Source organism: Vanessa atalanta, chromosome 9 (genome assembly GCF_905147765.1).
Source record: "Vanessa atalanta chromosome 9, ilVanAtal1.2, whole genome shotgun sequence".
Classification (NCBI taxonomy): Eukaryota; Metazoa; Arthropoda; class Insecta; order Lepidoptera; family Nymphalidae; genus Vanessa; species Vanessa atalanta.
This window is the reverse complement of record NC_061879.1, coordinates 10,061,416-10,080,633: the sequence shown is the minus strand read 5'-3', so window position 1 is coordinate 10,080,633 and position 19,218 is coordinate 10,061,416. Positions and strand designations below refer to the sequence as shown.

The 19,218-nt window shown below is 32.5% G+C and overlaps 2 protein-coding genes across 5 annotated transcripts; both read right to left on the bottom strand.

Moving 5' to 3' along the window:
- Nucleotides 1–445: 445 nt before the first annotated feature.
- Nucleotides 446–7,160, bottom strand: LOC125066215 (acyl-CoA Delta-9 desaturase-like). Of its 4 annotated transcripts, none has more exons than XM_047674200.1 (5): nt 6,887–7,160; nt 5,680–5,913; nt 4,889–5,019; nt 2,883–3,088; nt 446–2,517 (listed from the first exon to the last, which is right to left on the bottom strand). In XM_047674200.1, exons 2-5 carry the CDS (start codon nt 5,894–5,896, stop codon nt 2,004–2,006), a joined length of 1,068 nt encoding a protein of 355 aa, XP_047530156.1. In that variant the 5' UTR covers nt 5,897–5,913; nt 6,887–7,160; the 3' UTR covers nt 446–2,003. The 4 variants fall into 4 exon arrangements, with proteins under 4 accessions (XP_047530156.1, XP_047530158.1, XP_047530157.1 ...); XM_047674202.1 differs by having other exon boundaries at nt 6,908–7,160; XM_047674201.1 differs by lacking the exon at nt 6,887–7,160 and adding an exon at nt 6,249–6,340.
- A 2,424-nt stretch (nt 7,161–9,584) lies between these two features.
- LOC125066213 (putative uncharacterized protein DDB_G0282133) lies at nt 9,585–19,005 on the bottom strand. Its single transcript, XM_047674198.1, has 9 exons — nt 18,804–19,005; nt 18,500–18,699; nt 16,296–18,421; nt 16,051–16,223; nt 15,331–15,969; nt 14,875–14,971; nt 14,375–14,509; nt 13,829–13,946; nt 9,585–9,770 (listed from the first exon to the last, which is right to left on the bottom strand). Exons 1-9 carry the CDS (start codon nt 18,881–18,883, stop codon nt 9,601–9,603), a joined length of 3,738 nt encoding a protein of 1,245 aa, XP_047530154.1. The 5' UTR covers nt 18,884–19,005; the 3' UTR covers nt 9,585–9,600.
- Nucleotides 19,006–19,218: the final 213 nt, after the last annotated feature.

Below are 19,218 nucleotides of genomic sequence, written 5' to 3'. Positions count from 1 at the left end.
TTATTCAGTCATCATCATCATCCAGTGCGTTTGATGACTAATATTTAAAAATACATAAGGTTTATACAAGACAAAATATGTAGATTATTTTATATAGTCAAAAATTTAACAAAATGAGATGATATTGAATAAGATTTAAACTTTGTCTTGACAAGAAATAAAGTTTATATATAAATATTTTATAGATTTTGTTATTGTAAGACTAATTTTTTTTTCTTGAAATTTAATTAATGCTTAATATTAAGATCGAATTTCGACCACTAGGCGAATACTAGCTACGACAAAAACCGATTTCATAAGCAAATTTATCGAAGTTTTACTCAAAAAAAATATTCACTTAAAAATATTTTTTCTTTAAATATCAATTTAAAAATGAATTTTTTTGTAAGTTAATAGAATATATGTAAGGTGAAGTTTGTGGTTTAATATTATAAATAAAACAACATTAAATATTTTGCGCTTATATTTTAGAATAATAAGGGCTGGATTTTATTTAGTTCCGACTTAGTTAACAGTTATTAACTAGAACTATAACGCTTTCTTCACTCGGCGTGCAATTTGCATAATCTAGCATGCGATACAAATCGACTTAAGATATTCCAACGAGCTGTTTAGTATATTTAACACACCGTTTGAAGCTAGCAACATTGAAGATACTATGGGATGCCAGATAAAAAATGTATTTAAATTTTAATCATAATTATATAATATTTTTTTATTTGTGCTTATAAATGAAAAATAAATATTAGAGACAAAATATTATTTTGTATTGAATTTTTCTTTCCTTCTACTTTATTTACCATCCTAAATATCACAATCCCTTTACACATCAGTCGTAATCATAGGCATTGTCGACATAAATAGGTGTTTATTAAAACAATATTATAATAACTTAAAAGAGAAGACACTTTATAAGTGTCGCCTGTATATATATTGTTGGAAGCGTCAACCAAACATTTAACGCACAGTTGAGTAGATGTACACCCATCTCTCTTACTTTTCAAAAACACTTATTAAAAAGTAATATAGTATTATAATAACTATCTGTAAAATATCATTGTTTAAATAACACCTACTTACAATCGATTTTCTTCACAATGCCGATGTATATATTTCTTACAGACCACATATTCATACCCTAACGATCCATAAAACTAAAACATTAAATAGGAAATATGTTTTTTTAAATATATTACTGGGTTTTAATATGTGCTCAACAAATGGTTGGCTTACAAAAATTGCTACAAATGCAAACGACTAGTGGGTACACAAACTAATGTATTCTATGTGGTTTATAATACTGATGTGTTACCTATCATTACACATGCATACCGTTTCGTCATGCCATATAAAATTGAATGTTTGTTTGTTCGTATACGTTCTTGAACCATACATACGATTGAGTTAAAACATTGTACAGTTGTTCTTTACTTGAGCGAAGGTTTCTTTGTATCATCAATCTATCATAGGTGGCGTGCGTGTCGCGAAAATTAAAAAAAGCAATGCGATTACAGTTGTGCTCGGTATGATTCCAACAAATCTTAAATAAATAAATTAGCATTAAACATTTGCTTAGCTCAAGCAATCAGTGCATATTAAAAATAGATCTACATTCATCATTAAGAGTTTCTCTATAATTGTATTAGTCTGATAACATTCTATTCAATAACAATTCTAATAATTTAATTTGAAAAATATTCGTATTCAATTCGAGTTCATGTCGAATTATAATCCATTAATAATAAGACATACATAGACATTAAATTTCTTCTAACAATTGTCGACTGGAAGAACATTAACATAACGCTCGTGAATTCTCGTTAGCCACTATCAAACCCATTTTAAAATCGACAACGTTTTTAGAGGAAAAGCAGATCTGGTGAAGAAGAAAGTTAACAAAAGATATCTTTAGATATCGATAACTATTATCACAACAAAGTTAAAACTATACGCTTTGCTATATACTAATATACTAATGTAATATATTCGCGTAGGTGTGAAATCTAGTCATCTTTCTCATCCTTGGGATTGATCCTGATGGCTGCCTTCATCTCCTCCACGGAGTGATCCTTGTCGCCCCAGCCCCAGAGGTGATGGGTTCCATCACCAGTGCGCAGAGCTCTATTCTTCACAATCTCATCTGATACGGTTTTCAGATCATAAGCCCAACCGATCTTCGCGAAGAAGTTGATGAAGCTCGTCGTAAAATTCAGCCTGTTGTTACCGAGCTCTGCTGTTTTATAATCCCACGGGAAAGTGTGGTGATAGTTGTGGAAGCCCTCGCCCAGTGCGAACACCGCTACGGATATATTCTCAGAAGGCTGAATATTCTTGTCGTAGGGTTTGTCCCCCCATTTGTGAGCTGCGGAGTTGACCAGCCACGTCACGTTCAGTATGAACGCGTAACGGAACATGGCGGCCACGAAGTAGGCGTTGATGTATGTCTCACCCCAGAAGTAGACTGGTATTATCGTTGGCAGCACAAAACATGTGATTGGCATCAGCAGCAAGTAATATCTGAAAAGTACACTATTATAAACAATGGGTTCTATTACAATTATGTTTTACGAGACAAAAGCTTTCTAATATTTTGATAATTCTGCCCCAAAAATACTTTTTAAGTCAAAATGTATAAAAAAATATATTTCTTTTAATGAAATAAATGCAAGTTAAGATGATAAATCGAAATTTCGAAATAGATGGACAGAAGAGTAAAGAATATAGTGTGATAAACAACAGTTATCTTGGAAATAGATAAGCTTTGTGTAAGCCAAAAGGATGAGTAACCCAGTGTAATTATAAGGGATAAAATCTAAATCGCCAATGTCTGTAGGCGGTGATTACCACATCCGTCCGTTTACATATAAGAAAAGAATACTCACTTCTTTTGAAATCTCAAAATCGGGTCCGCGTAAAGGTCGCTCAAATCGAGACCCTTGCCCTTCCTCTTGAGCTCGGGGTGTTTGCGGACGAGCAGCCAGCCGATGTGGGAGAAGAAGAAGCCGCGAGTCGCATTGTGCGGGTCCGCGTCCGTCTCAGAGTACTTGTGGTGCATGCGGTGGTCACGTGCCCAGTCCAAAGCAGAATCCTGGCCGACAATCGTTTTTTATTAATACTTCACAATTAGCTCAAGAGAACTACACAGACGATATAATAGTGAAAACGGTGCGACCTAACACAGGGGTAATTTAAGTTATAGGCTAATGGCAGGGGAAGCCGAGAATCGCAGAGGCTCAGGACGAATGACTTTACGTGCGCGCCTAGCCACGAGTGTAACACAGCTTCCAAATCTACTATACTGTTATCCTACGGTAGATCAATGTGGTAGTTCATTAAAATCATACTCAAATAAACCAACTTTCGAATGGAAGTTCGAAAATGATTTAAATTACAACATTACATCTAAGATGTGATTTTGTATATTATTTGCAATAATCGTCTTAATACAAACAGAGTAGAAAGCAAAAACTTATAGTTTTTAAGTATAAACTTAAAGTTATATAAATGAAATAGTCATAAAATACCCGGCGTATTTTTTTTTAAATACATTATTAACTTCAGGAACAGGACGCTTCTAATAATATCTCATATGAAAAATTTTGGTAGGTTGTTGAGGAGACACTAAGCGGCAACAGATGAACATTTATATTTAAAACATAGTCCTCCATGTGGTTTCGCCGTAATCGGGTAAAAATCATAGTGAAAAAGTACAAAATTAAGATAAAAACAAATTAAACACAAGTTATTAATTTGTTGCCATAACGGCGAAGAGAAACATATGAATTATATATTAGTAAAATATAAAAAAAATCTTCCAAAATTTGCCTTAACAAAAATATACATATAAAAATATACATGCTAATTTTTGTACTCATGTGGACATTTAAACATATTTTGAGGAAACAGTGAATCTTCCTTTATTGAATTTAGATTGTGTTAATTCTGCAGTGTAATTAAGGTTTTTCCAATATCATGATGAAAAACTCAATATTATGAGAATCTTTACACCTATTCATTTTGAAGGTTAAAGGATGTGACACCATATCTGTAAGCATTACTATTACTCGGAGGATGTTGAAGGCTGTTAGTAAATATTGATCGACAGTTCATTTACTTTAGAGACATGAGTAAGAGGAAATAAGCAAGGATATTTACTTATCCTATGACTGCTTTAAATTCAATCCATGCTCATTGAAAAAACATTGTTGACCTGCTGCTATTAATTCTAACACAACAAAAATTTACAATTGGTTTTGTTATTGTGGTTATATTTTGTGTAGCTAATAATACATTTTGAAATTGTTTTTTAAATTCATACTAGCTATCCTTAATAGTTTCACATGAATGCAATAAAGGTTTATATACAAATTTTATATTGAAAAACAAACAAAAAGAAAAATCTAATTTTTTTTCAGCTTTTCTCTACTATAACATGCATGTTTTATGCATAATAACCTTCCTCTTGAATCACTATTTATTGATAAAAATCTCATTAAAATCACTTACATTATTGAAGATTTTGTGTCTCAGTATTAAGATATGATAAAAAAATTGTATGTAAAATCAAGCTTTTTTGGTTATTATAATTAGAAATTAACAAGAATCATGGTAATGAAATATAAATAAAATCGAATTTATCTTGTTAGCGAAATATATAAATATAATGAAAAAAGCCGGACAAGCAGGACACTGTTTCTATGTCCAGCTTTATCTGGGCACCTGGCAACCCTATATGTGGAGATATCTCTAAACTATTTTATTTATGTCTTATCAGACCCCTCTTTAGTTTAACTTGCTTTGTTATACTTTGCAGATACCTTATTGGGTTATTTTAAAGAGGATCTCTATTTTTCAATTAAATATTGAATAGACAATAATAAAATCTTACCTGGAAAGCTAGGGTGTTGAAAAAGACCAGAATGAGTCGGAGCGGCCACTTTGCCTTATAAGATTTGTGAGCCCAGAGTCTGTGAGCCCCTGCTGTGATCCCAAGTCCAGACATCACATACAGAACATATGCTGTAAAAAAAAAAACAACTTAGTTTGATATAAATATTCTTGAAATGATTACTATATTATAAGATTCAAAACAAACCAGTAACATTTGATATTATCTATAACAAACGCTTTATATAAAGCTTCTCTAAAATATAAACCAACAAAATTTAAAAATAAGGAAAACCAAATTTAACTATAATTTGGAATATAGTTAGTCTCAAAAACACATGTGACATGTCATTCATCTTTTTCCGATTGCTATAATCAGCATTTATTTATTCAACTACATTTTCCATTTCTAATCCTGAAATTTATTGTAATATATTGATAATGTTGAATAACATTTTGTAAAATTCACATAATTAATCATCGTAACATAAAAATTTAATAAAGTGAAACATATTTTACTTATTAAATTACTAAAGATTCCATTTATTGTATATTTTTTATAAACCAACCAAACTATACATATATAAAATAACTTTATCATTACAACTTGTATATACTTTTAGATAAACCTTTCAACCACCTATGTAAAAGCCTAAATCCATAAGATAACAGTAACACTTAGAGATATATTACAGATATGCATCACATATGCAGTTTATTTAAGGAACTAAAATACCAGATAATTCCATTTACTGGGTAAACAAATAAATATTTAAAACAACAACAACTTACCAAATATATCCGTTTGCCATTTGGCTGAGAAAAGAAAGAGATATCCTCCATATAAAGCCGCTATATGTAGATATGTGAAGGCTATGATGTTTCGCCAAACATATTTCCGAGGATAATTGTCTGCTTGCTGTATTGGCACAGAGGGGAGTGCCAAATCAGGTGTAGCTGCTTCAGATTCGAATAATATCCCATTTGCGTCAACCGAATTAGGAGGCATGTTTTCAGATTTGTTTTCTGCAAAAAAAATGTTTCTATTATGCTCGTAAACTTGGTCTAAAAAACAAATAATAAAAGTTATAGCTTAAACATAATAAACAAATACAGAATTCATTAAATTGACACACAATTGCATTATAATTAAATTTTAAGGCTTTAACTTCAAAATAACTCTTGTGTTGCAAAAAAATTGTTATGGCGATCAATTTAATTCGGCACTTTGTAATAACTGCGAATTACAATATTTTTCCATAATATATATCTATCATCAAAGCATTCCGTTGAAATCTAAAATCTGATTAAAATTATTATAAGCAAAAGAAATGTTGACAAGAACGGAAAAGTTACATTACTCAGAAAATTAGCTGAAAAAGTATCGCAACTTGCGATAATGTGACGATAACGACGGAACGGACTGAATCACTGAATATAGAATTGACATATAAACATGACGTTACGATCAGCGAAAACAAAAAGCATTTTCCATAGCCAAAAAAATTACGTAGTCACGAGATGCAGTTTTATTTAAATAACTAGCATAAGAGGTCTCCATAAATAATCTAGTTTACGACTAACAATAATTGTTTCTTGACATCTGTTACAGTTCAATTTTTATACGTCATTTTAGATTTAAATGTATTAATAAATTTTCAACATCTACCTACAATTAAATAAAATGATACATATTCGAACCTATATAATATGTAATAGATATTTGAGTTGAATATAAAAATACCGGCACGTATCTATGTACTATAAAATAAGTTTAATAAAAAAAAGAAACGCATATTTTCTTATATTTTCATGTTCCTTGCTTTTATATCGATCTACTTTTTGGACTAACATTTAGCTATAATAACAATAATATATATTAGTTTAATAAAAATATCACTTTCAACCGATGTAGAATAAAATATATATATATATCTTTTAAACTATTTTAGAAAATTTTGTAATTATTAGGGTAAATATAAAAAAAATATTTACTTACCCAAATTCAAGAATAACGTACCGAATTATTGCACTACTTCGAAGTGTTTTCTCAATGATGTATTAGTATGTAATAAGATATTTTCACGGTCGCCGACAGTTATATACAAGGTTTATTTATTTATTTCAATGGCGATATTATGTGATAGGAATAAAAACGACGATAACTAGGCGATTGACTTGTTCACGTGTTTTAAGCGTATACGTGTTTTTGATTCGACGCGGTAACGTTATGTGCAGTCGCTAGCGGTTTGGAGTGAAGTGGAAGGCAATGCGGCAAGCGACCCGTGGATTGGATAGCAAGGTGGCGCGATAGTAGGACCACGTCACGCTAAACCATCGCTCAGCCACGAAATGTATTTGTGATCGGATGATTTCGCAACAAACTGAAAAATACACTCAAAGACTTGGCACATTCGTTCGATTTTTCCATTTACACTGGGGAACTTTATACCAATGCACCTATAGAATTATACCTATGTGGTATACAAGCATTTACAAGCACGTTGTTTCCTATAGAAAAAAAAATGTCTAATAAATTCCATATCTTTGTCTTTAATATATATGTATATAAATAGGTAATATTAAATGATGTGACTGTGGTTATTTCTTTTTAATTGATTAGGTAGAATTTAGGTAATACCTAATATTTTATAGTATATTCTGGAACATTAGATAAGTGGGTACTAAGCAACTGGATAAGTACCTACAATAGTTTATAATTGTCTATATTTAATGACAAATAAATATTTCTCTGGAAATGAAAGGTCTAAAAACAAATTACTCATGCCATATTATAATCACCCTTTCATAAAATATTTATTTTTAATTGTGATAAAGTATATTATATTAGCTAGAAAGTGGATGTGAACGCGTGACATACGCATGCATCAATGTACATGATGTAATAATCGCAAAACTTGAAGAAGCCCTATTATATACCTATTAAAAATTGTTAGTCACAGTCTTGATAGCCTATTTCAATAAGGTAATGGTTTTCGTGCCGTCTAGCGTTGGAAAAGTCGTAGTCGATATCAAGAATTCTCCAAAACCACACAAATGTAAAAAAAATACAAATGTGGGTAAATGACAATGCAGCAGACTATTTAACTAAAGCATAATTAGCTTATTTCATTACGTTTATAGTCTTTAAAAAAAATACCTAATTAAGTATAATTCGTTTTTTAAACTACAGTAGAACAAAATTCATAAGTTAGGTAGAATAAGGATTTTATTGGATAGGTTAAGATATAGGATATTATTATTGTAAGATATTTTTTTAATTACTGACAATGAGATAGATTTACATTATAAACATTCGCCAACTGATGTTTCGTTAAAGCGCTGAATAACGTTGCGTTTTTTTTTTCAAAAATGTGGTATTCTAATACTACTCGAATTGCAAAGTGTGGTAGGAAATATTTACGTATGTTAATATGTTATTTATTTTGGGTTAATACTTGACACTATATACGTGTGACCTACAAATATTTCATAAAAAGTTTTTATTGTATGTCATAATTAAGGCAGCGTTCGCTTCAAAAAGCGTGGACCAACAATTAAAACTATATTTAAAATATATATACACAACGTGGATCTGGAAAAAAATAAACTAACTTTGATCTTTATAATATTTGTATAATGTTTCTGGATAGCATCTCTGGATAAGTATTAAAAATTAATTACTTGTTCAAATTCTCAGAAATAACAAAGATACATTATATGTATGTATGTATCTAATGATCATGAAACATAATGTGTGTTTATTTAATTGATCATAATGCTTATAGAGTATACACATCGTTAATACATAAATAAGATTTTACTGACGTAGGTTTTCCATTATTTGTTAAGTAATTACTATAGCTTTTTCCTTTATAAAAGACAAAAGACTAACAGACAACATTTGACAACAAATTGATGCGATATGATTGGTCGAGGACGTGATCCCATCAACCCGAAGATCATGTTTTTATTTTGCATACCTCTTTTTGCAGGATATACCCGCAATGAGGTAGCGTGGTGGAATAACCTTTAAACCGTTCAGCTATGCTCAGGTTAAGCGTTTACAAGCAAAAGGAGACAAAAGTTTTTTAAAGGAAACAAAATTTATTTTAATGTAAAATATTTTTTGAGTTAATTGAAATAATAATGACGTAAAAAATAGTGTAGGTAGACGCTATTTTATTATGGAGTAAGGATATTTTTGTTACTGAGATTATAGACGATACAGTAATTATGAACGTCAAAATATGTTATGGACGATGAAAGAAAGATCGTTTCTGGAATGAATAAACGAGCCCTCAGTCTTTCTTTTACAGTTTCCTCTCTCAGGTTTGATGTATTTTACTCGTTACTTTCTGAACTACGGTAGAATTATAACAACCAATATGCAAGTGTAATGCTTCTATATTTTATAAAGATGCTAACATAGCTTTTATAATATATATCATAATATGTTAGTTATTCACATAGGCGAAAAAATCCTTTTAATTTTTATATATTTACAAGATTTAATAATCATTTCTATTATTTGATTCGGAATTTATATATAATAATTAAGTACCTTTAATTATTTTTTTGAAAATTCTAAACGTTTGCTTTGAAAAATATTATTTAAATATTCTATTCATATCTAAGTACTTACCTACTTCAAAAAGTGTGTATATGTAATGTAACAAAGAAATAAAACAAAATTATAAAACGAAATGATATTTATTCATAATCACGAGATATCAATTCAGGTGGCCAGTTAGAAGTGACAGGCGGTATCAAGGAGGCTGGACACAGTAATAGTTCGTATATTGATCCCAAAGTGTAACTGCCCAAGCAATTTAGCACCCACTCATAGTTCACAGGCACAATACTTAGTTCCATAGCAAGATCTGAAAAATAAAACTATAATTCGATTATCTATACAACGGCAGCAGTAAATAACATAAATAACAAACAAGCCGTATTAAATCATCTACCTTTTTCGAATTTGTAAAAATATTTTATTATTTTTTTTTTAATTTACCCACGGACCCTATATTTTAAATACTTATCTGAAGTTCAATTAAAATCGGTAATTGAATGAGAAATAAATAACATTGTTTTATCTTAAATAAACTCAAAATAAGCTATAGGTACAAAGTTCATTGTGGAAATTTAATGAAGTAAATATTGGTATACATAAGCGAGGCATTGCTTACGAATGTATAGACTCAATTACATCAATATTGCCAAAGCTACAATCGATCTCACGAACAACATTTGCAGTTGATAAACAATCTTATTTTTATCTAACTATTCTGTTATTGTTTGTCTGTGAATGGAGCTATTTTTAAATTTTAACACCGATGCATATGATTCAGTCCAGTCTCAGTATAAAAACGTGATAATCACTATACTAATATATATTATAAATGCGAAAGGAACTCTGTCCGTATGTTGTTCTTTCACGGCCAAACCATTTAAGCGAATTTGATAAAATTTGATATTGTAAACTCGAACTCAAAAGAAGTATATACGATACTCATTTTATGTTAAACATCTGACGATTAACCCCTAAAACACAAACGAAGCCGAAAACCAATTAACAAATTTTTTAATTGATATAAAATATGTAATATTTAATTAACTTGAAAATTAAGAACGGCACGTATTGTTTTAGCTAATACCATTAAATAAACAAAATACTATTAATGGTCCATTGTGGCCTGATGCATAAGCATCACTATAACACGTCACGTCAGTAGCGTGACTCAGAGGTCATTTCGCTAGCTTGGGTACATTTCATTTAAGATCCATCCTATACAATCTCTCAGGAAAATTTCAAACATTTGTAATATAAAATATAAGTTAGGCAATGTTATTTTTTATTTACTTTTGGACCGAGTTGGAACAAATATTGGTTTTCGTTCATAGATATCTGAATTGTGTCTTTGCGTTAATTATATTAAGATATTTTTAAACTTAATTGCATTATATACGTACAAACGAAATATAAATAGTACTTTTGCTCTTCTCGTTTCATTTATGAAATTTTAATGAAAGTATATTACGTTGTTACCATGATACATACACGCTACGATATAAAATTAACTTTTCATACTAGTCTGAGTTTTTTGTCTTAAGAAACATAAACAGAATTATTGTGTGCGACCGTGGTGTCACTTGAATTTATTTTATTGACTTTATTTTTAGGAGTGTGTCGACTTTTTTTTTTAGACAAGATCTCACAAAATCGAAATATTTAGACTAGCATTTACTAAGTATTATAGTTTTATATTAAATATTAAAAATGAGTAAACAATTCTTAAGGTTAATTGCTAAAATGTGACGTTTCGAGAAACAAGTGACGTTAATAATCCCTAGATTTCCATTCTAAATCCCACTGTCTTTGATTAGATATAATATTTGTCAGTACGCCAGAAGGCCATATAGGAGTAGGGTGTATATTGGGGATGGAGGCGCTATGTGTCCACAAAGTGCCGAGGAACAAGGAACCCACCGACTCGCACGTCTGCGTTGGTGACTCAAGCGAACAAGTGCTCAGATACATTAAATACCTGAGCCTCATCTTGCACGGTCGCTGGGGCTTCGAAGAGCATTCCGAGGGCTTATTAGCCGGATCGAAAAGGTTCCGGATGCCACGCACACACTGCTGCTAAATACATACATACGTACATGAGGTGGGGAGCCTAGCGTTTCCCATTTCAGACGGCCCCGAGGAGGACGGCAGCAGAGCTTTCCATTAAGTGAGAAAAGAAGAGGATCTACGTCATGAGGACTCTGTAGTAATAATTAGATCATAGTGTAAATAGTAACTAAAATAGACTAAGAACTCTAGTGATAATTATATATTAACATATCGATGTTAATTAGTGGAAAAGAATAACTACCGGTTCTTCTCGGAATAATACGTTTAAGACGGTGGTAACTGTGCAATTAATTAAATACTGTAGCATGTCGATTAAAAAGTGCATTTATGAACCTGAGTTGAATAAAGAATATTTTGATTTAAATTGTCTGGCCGAAGCCGAAGGTTTTTTCTGTCTTACAACTGAAAATCAACAAAACGATCGGTTTACTTCATATAAGTAATTTGTAGTCCATTATATTTTTATCAATATTACTATATAGCAATATATTACACTCGGGGCCCAAAAAATCAAGTAATTGTGATATTGAGAAAAGCACCTGCTTTTCTCAAAATTAATATTACATTTGATTATTTTCCCGCCAATTGTATTATTTTGTATTTCCGCCCTTTTTCAGGCAATGGCCATTTGATACTGCAGTCCAGTGGCGGTCTTTATGAATACCAAACACGAAAGCAAACTTATGAAGATTAATAAACTTAGAAAACAAAAAGATTTTTCATCGTACTTTCTAGAAGCGCCTCAAAATTTAAACAAGACGACAAAAGAGGATTTTCGTAGCGCATTGCTGAAGCGTTTTTTGTATTTCTTTTTTTTAAATTCATTTTGAGTTTTGATTTTTTTTCTTGAAAGTAGTTTGAATGTTTATGGAACCATTATTAAAATAAATACAGAATTTAAGTAAGCGATCTCTTGCCCATCCGACATTTTTACCTCATGCGTATATAATTTAAAGTTTTAGATCTTTTTCAGCCAAGTTACCTACACATTGCACTGACCCCAAATAATGAGATAAGCGAATGATGAACTATTTGAACTTTGTCTTAATAATAAAATTGTCATATAGCACCGACAGTCCACGTGCAGGAGCGTGAATGGGTCACTGCTATTTCAGCCGTGTTTAGCTTGATTTTAAGCCTTCAACGGGGCGTTACAAAATTCCTTGACTTTTGGTAGTTTGGAGTACCTACTGAGTTTCTTGCCAATTCTTGGTAGTCTCTTATTTGGTTTAAGTAAAACAGCTCTGGTGGCGCAACGATATTTTTAATTCAGGTAATAATCTCGCCAGCGCACCATGCTGTGTAAAATTTAATTTTATAAGAAGATTTACTTAATTAGTTGTTATTAAATATTGCGGAAAATGTTTAATACTACAATAACTATGATGAATTTCGATGAAAGACACCCTGCGCATTTATACTTCAATTCCGATTAAAGCGTAACCGTGTACTTTTCTCATTCAACCCGTCGTCACCCGGTGTCAATAACCCTGTATGACAAGGTAATCTTTTGGCAAACAAAGGTTAAATGCTTAGGTGTAATTCTAGATCGACGACTATCGTTTAGGCTTCATATAAATATTACAAAACTAAATTTAAGGAACAAAGCAGATATTTCGACAAAGCGTCGTCACAACATTCCAACGCACTTATAACCGATGCGAGCAAATATAGGCCCTTAGAACCTACCTACCTTACTATACTTACCTATACCTTATCCGATCCGCCCTAAGCACATCATACACGATCCTGACAGATTCACTGCCGAAAACATTAACATGTTATGAATCACTCGTTACACGTACCGAACCTGCAAGAGCTTATTAATTGCGACTAGTCGAAGCGTTGGCGTATGAAGACGCTCGGGCTCGGCGAGCAGCAGCGTGCGTGTGTGCCAGTTTGGGTGTACTCACACGTGAACTTGTCGTCCTGCGTGCGCTCGGGCTCGGCGAGCAGCAGCGTGCGTGTGTGCCAGTGTGGGTGTACTCACACGTGAACTTGTCGTCCTGCGTGCGCTCGGGCTCGGCGAGCAGCAGCGTGCGTGTGTGCCAGTGTGGGTGTACTCACACGTGAACTTGTCGTCCTGCGTGCGCTCGGGCTCGGCGAGCAGCAGCGTGCGTGTGTGCCAGTGTGGGTGTACTCACACGTGAACTTGTCGTCCTGCGTGCGCTCGGGCTCGGCGAGCAGCAGCGTGCGTGTGTGCCAGTGTGGGTGTACTCACACGTGAACTTGTCGTCCTGCGTGCGCTCGGGCTCGGCGAGCAGCAGCGTGCGTGTGTGCCAGTGTGGGTGTACTCACACGTGAACTTGTCGTCCTGCGTGCGCTCGGGCTCGGCGAGCAGCAGCGCGGGTCCGGCGGCGGCGCGCACGTCCCGCGGCGAGCTCACCACGCGCCCGCCCGCACTCTCCAGGATGTCCTGTTGGGATCGGACAATAATATTTTTATACATAACATATAAGCAGCCCGTAAATGTCCCACTGCTGGGATAAAGGCCTCCTCTCCCTTTGAGGAGAAGGTTTGGAGCATATTCCACCACGCTGCTCCAATGCGGGTTGGCGGAATACACATGTGGCTGAATTTCGTTGAAATTAGACACATGCAGGTTTCCTCACGATGTTTTCCTTCACCGCCGAGCACGAGATGAATTATAAACACAAATTAAGCACATGAAATTTCAGTGGTGCCTGCCTGGGTTTGAACCCGAAATCATCGGTTAAGATGCACGCGTTCTAACCACTGGGCCATCTCGGCCCATTTATTTTTATATGAAACGTTTTTTTAACAGCAGCAGCACTTGCTGCAGATTTGAGATAAGCGTTTAAAGCAAGCTATAAGAGAGCATACTTTTAAGGTATCGACATCGAGCACGGTGAATGGAGGCATGCAGTAGAACGTGATCCCCTCGAACAGCTTCAGGCGGGCGACCCGCGAGCGGCGCGGGCCCGGCTCGCCCGTCCCGTCCAGCGCCTCGAACGGCTCCTTAAACATTATGAGTGTTATTTATTTTAATTTAGTTGACACCCGCGGATTCGCTTGCATTCTACGGGTTGTCTCCAGGTGTTAGGCCTAAGAAAGTAGAGTATGTCCTTCCTTGGACTTGAACCTTGCTTTGTGGTTTTACTATGAAAAAGCAATAGACAAACACACAGATAGAGCTTTAAATTTAATTAATCAGTATTGTAAGAATGTATAGTGAGATTTTGCTATTTTTGTAATAAGTAGAAGAAACATAACTTTCCTACAAATTATTGAAACTTATTTTTTTTAATGAATAATTGTTTAATATAAGCGGTCATTACACACCTTTTGCTCTCACTTGTATAAATATAAGAATTTCAACTTACTTCATCGACAATACTGTTTGTTTGCACGCATTTTTCAACCCATTCATAAGAAACGATCCACTTTGCTCCGGCTAGAGCACACATGTACTTTACAGATCTGGAACATCAAAAAATGCCATAAATTAAATATTTTTTGAGTTTCTTTCGATACTGTTAAATTAAAACTTCAAGGTCACGTTCGAAAATGTTACTATTATACATAAGACTTCTTAATGAAACGCTCTAAAAACATATTGTTTTTCATACAGCGTTGGTATGAAGTACATCAAATTTTACAAATCTGATATGATAAATTTTAAAAGAGGTTGTGCTTTCTAAATATTCCGAATAGTGCGTGTAGAATTTTATTGTAATTAAATACAATTCCCATACACCCAATTGTTCATAATTTGACACAAATCGAGTTTAAAATTTGAAATGAAAGATAACAAAAGAATGATTTATGTATGAAGTTACCTTTGTGACTTATTTTCTTCATCGACTCCAACGACAAGATGAGTCAACTCTTTGCAATATTTATCAACGAAAGTCCAATTTCTCCGAAGGCATAATAGTTTAAGGTTGGCATGCTCCGAGGAAGACAAACAAGATCCACCAACACAAAGTTTGACAGGTCTTTTTAAATTCTTCCCAGTCTCCAAACTTTGAATTGGAGAATTTTGTGTTTGATCAAAAGCTTTCTGCATGAATTCTTTCTCTTGAGTAGTTTTAGCTGCAACAAATGAACTTGGACACAGGGTTTGTTCTGGGTCCTCATCAGCATTTTGACTGTTAAAATTTAGGGATTTTCTTGCCATGGGTGTTGATTTGTGTTTAATTTGATCAACAAATTTCGTAATCGTTAGAGGTGTCTCCATTGTCGGCCTCGGTTGTACTGTTTCAACAACAGTTACATTTTTACTAGTTTTTGTTGTGTCACCTAAAGTATCCGACAAACTTAATATATTCACAGGATCTTCTGTGTCTCTGTTTACATTGCTGAGTGTTTTGTGTAATTGTTTCATAGGTTTCTTATTGTCTTTTAATAATAATTGTTGAGTATTACTGACAAGTGTTATATCGTTTTTACTTTTATTTTTTAACAATGATGTACTCCTGAAAATAAAAATTACACATTACCATTAATATTTGAAAAATTGATTGATATTATAATTCGTTGGTCTTTATGGAAATTACTTCTGAGGTGTTTCTTCAACAATGCTCTTGTCAGAATCATCATCATGTAATGGTGTACTGAGTTCTACGACTTCTATATCAGACTCTTGAGAAAAGGATTTAATATTTTTCACATTAACTGCCTTTGCTGTCTTTACAGAATCTTCTCTTTCATTGTGAATTTGTGTTGACGTCTAAAAAAATATTTTATTACAATTTCTGAAAGATTATAAAAAAATAGAGTCATATATTTATGGATCGCATACCTTCGTTTTAGACGATACCAATAATTCTGAATCTGAAATATCCTTTTCAATCATTGAAAATACATTTTCACTATATTTTTGATTTGCATATTCTTTAGATGCATGGTCTTTATTACTATTATTGTGTTTATTGTCATTTTTGTCTTGTGTTCTATGTAAAATATCTTCAGTTTGTGCTATTTTACTTTTATTACTATTAGAGTTCTGAGTAGCCTGGTTAGGCAAAGTAGTCTTAGAGATGTGACCCATGTCTGCATCAATGTTAGCAAATACCTGGCTCATTATTGCATCATAATTAATATTTTCACTATCTTGATCTAAAAGTTTATTTTGATCACTAGTTACTGTGCCCATTGCTTTGTCATCAATATTTGTACTTTCATGTGTTAATTTAATTTTTTTCTTGTTTGGAATATCATCTGAACAAGGCAATTCTCTTTCTCTCTTATCTTTTAGTGACTTCATTATATTACTTTTTACTGTAGGCATCAATATTGCAGAGGGAGTATTCTTAGAAGCTTTTAGTGACTGAACCTTTCCTTCTTTAACAGATTCCCCATCAAATATATCCAAATCATTCAAATATTCCATATCTTCAGGAATACCTTGAAGCACTTTGGGTGTTGTTGTTGGTTGATTAATTTTTGTTTGGCCATTATTAACAGATGCTAAACTGCCGCTTGAATTTTTATTTTGGTCATTAATACATTGTGCATTGTCCAAGATATCAGTTAATTCTCTCTCTACACTTTCTGTTATTTCAAAATTGCCTGTTGCTGTATCAGCAGAGGCCGTATTTTTCTTGGTAGATGTAGATTTTTCTAAAATTTGTATCTTTGATGCAGTACATTTAATATTATTAATATCATCATGGACATGATCAATTTGCATGTCTTCAATAATATTAGTGTTTTGTGATTTGCTGTCCATTATTGGATTTCCAATAAGAACAACATTCTTATGTGCATTTACATTTTCCGGACTTGTTTGAATTTCACGTTCGGAATTAATTTTAAATTGGACATCATTATCTTTTTTCTTGATACATATATTAGTTAAAGTGTTCCCAATTTTAATTGTTATTTCAATGTCATCATTGTTAACAGAGATTGCATTTGAATTCTCATTAGGTCCAATATCTATGTTTTTTTCACCTAATGTTTCCACCTTTTTTAAGGCACTTTTTTTAAAGAAACAGACTTTTTGAGATTCTACTGTTTGATTATTTACATTATCTTTACACATTATGTTTGTGATGAGTTCAGTCTCTGCAGATTTGTCTTTAACATTAACGCAAATCTGTTCTTTATTTGATTGCCTAGTTTTATTAGACTGGCTATGTGTTATATCTTCATCTTTTTGTTTATTACTTTCTATGCTATTTTCTTCCATCACTTCCTCAATAGTGTTTTTATGTTTGCTATTCTCTTTATCATTCAAATTAGATTCTGGAGTGTTATCATCAATATCATATAAGATGTTGTGCTGTGAATTTGGTGCAACTGCTTTATTAGCAATAGTTTGAGTTCTCTTACACATTTCAATAGAAACATTTAACTTGTTCCTATTTTTTTTATTTAGTTTACTAAATTCTTTTTTCATTCTTTTAACATTGTTCCAATTTTTTCCAAGCTTGTGAGACTTATTATCAGAATCCAAATTTAAACCTTTTCCACTATTGTTGTCAGATTTTATTTCAGTGAAGGCTTTATTTGAATGATTATGTTTATTTTCTTTGTTTCTTGAGCTTCTTCTAGGATTCTCTGTTGAATAGTCTTTATCATCATCATCATCTATAAAGTCAAATGGTTCTATGTCCATAGGTCCTACAGGATTTTGTATATTTTTGTTAGTACTTGCTATTTCTGGCATTTCTTCAATTTTATCCCAATCAACTTGTAAGGGAGGCACATGAACAACATCAACAGATTTTGGATTTCCCTTCTTTTCGGAATGAATTAATATATTACTTGTAACTTGTTCAATAGATTGACCTATAATTGACTGTTGAGAATCTGTTACTGGTGCCGAAAAATGATTTTGAGAACTTGCCAACCATTCTTTGACATGTTTATTGGAATCTTCAGATTCTTTATCAATTGGCGGATCAAGTGAAAATTCATCCACTAAAACAAATGAAGAAATATGTTATATTTAGATTGTCTTAAAATATACATTGTATATAAAATAACATTAATACATACATTTTATGTTAAAAAGTTCTTCAAATGCATTTGCCAGTAATTGAACATGATCTTTGAGAGTCTGTAGAGGTAAATTTAATTTTAAATTTTTTTTCTCAACTTGTACTCTACAAAAAGGACAAGTACGTCTCCCGCGCCAACAAGAATGGCATAATGTGTGTCCACAAGTTGCTGTTGTAGGTATAACATAATATTTACAACTGAAATTAAAAGTAATCAGTTATAAAAATAGAATAAGAGTTTTTCAATATGTTTATAAAAGCTAAACGAGTACTAAAATAAATAATTTTAGGAACAAATTTACCATTCAATACAAGTTACATGGTCTACTTGTTGTGAGGATAATCTGGATAATTTAGTTACATCTAAATTTTTGAAAATCATGGCTATCAAAAGATAAACACTTATTATATTATTATTTATTATAATAGGTAAAAATGTATTAGAAACATTTCGCGGGTTTACACATTTGACTTTTCGAGTTTTCGTATATTTTGTTCACTCCAATGTCATGTCGACTTCAATTAATGTCAATTGACTCTGATATTGAGGTAGAGCGTTCCGAAAGACAAAATCATTAAGCAACCCATAGTATATTCATATTTTGGAGAGGTAATTTTTTTATGGATCCTTTTTAGGTTCGCAATATATTTTATGAAAATACGTGCTTACGGCCATTGTATTCCACATTTTTTAGCTTAAAAAAGGAATATTACAAA

What these genes read in the sequence shown, in the direction of transcription:
- LOC125066215 (XM_047674200.1), bottom strand. Translation starts at nt 5,896, where the DNA reads ATGCCTCCTAATTCGGTTGACGCAAATGGGATATTATTCGAATCTGAA. An exon ending in TCAACACCCTAGCTTTCCAG is followed by an intron (nt 3,089 to 4,888) that starts GTAAGATTTTAT and finishes ATTGTCGGCCAG; the next exon opens with GATTCTGCTTTGGACTGGGC. An exon ending in ATTTTGAGATTTCAAAAGAA is followed by an intron (nt 2,518 to 2,882) that starts GTGAGTATTCTT and finishes TGTACTTTTCAG; the next exon opens with ATATTACTTGCTGCTGATGC.
- LOC125066213 (XM_047674198.1), bottom strand. Translation starts at nt 18,883, where the DNA reads ATGATTTTCAAAAATTTAGATGTAACTAAATTATCCAGATTATCCTCA. An exon ending in TCGATGTCGATACCTTAAAA is followed by an intron (nt 13,947 to 14,374) that starts GTATGCTCTCTT and finishes CGATCCCAACAG; the next exon opens with GACATCCTGGAGAGTGCGGG. An exon ending in GCAGGACGACAAGTTCACGT is followed by an intron (nt 9,771 to 13,828) that starts GTGAGTACACCC and finishes TTTATTTTTCAG; the next exon opens with ATCTTGCTATGGAACTAAGT.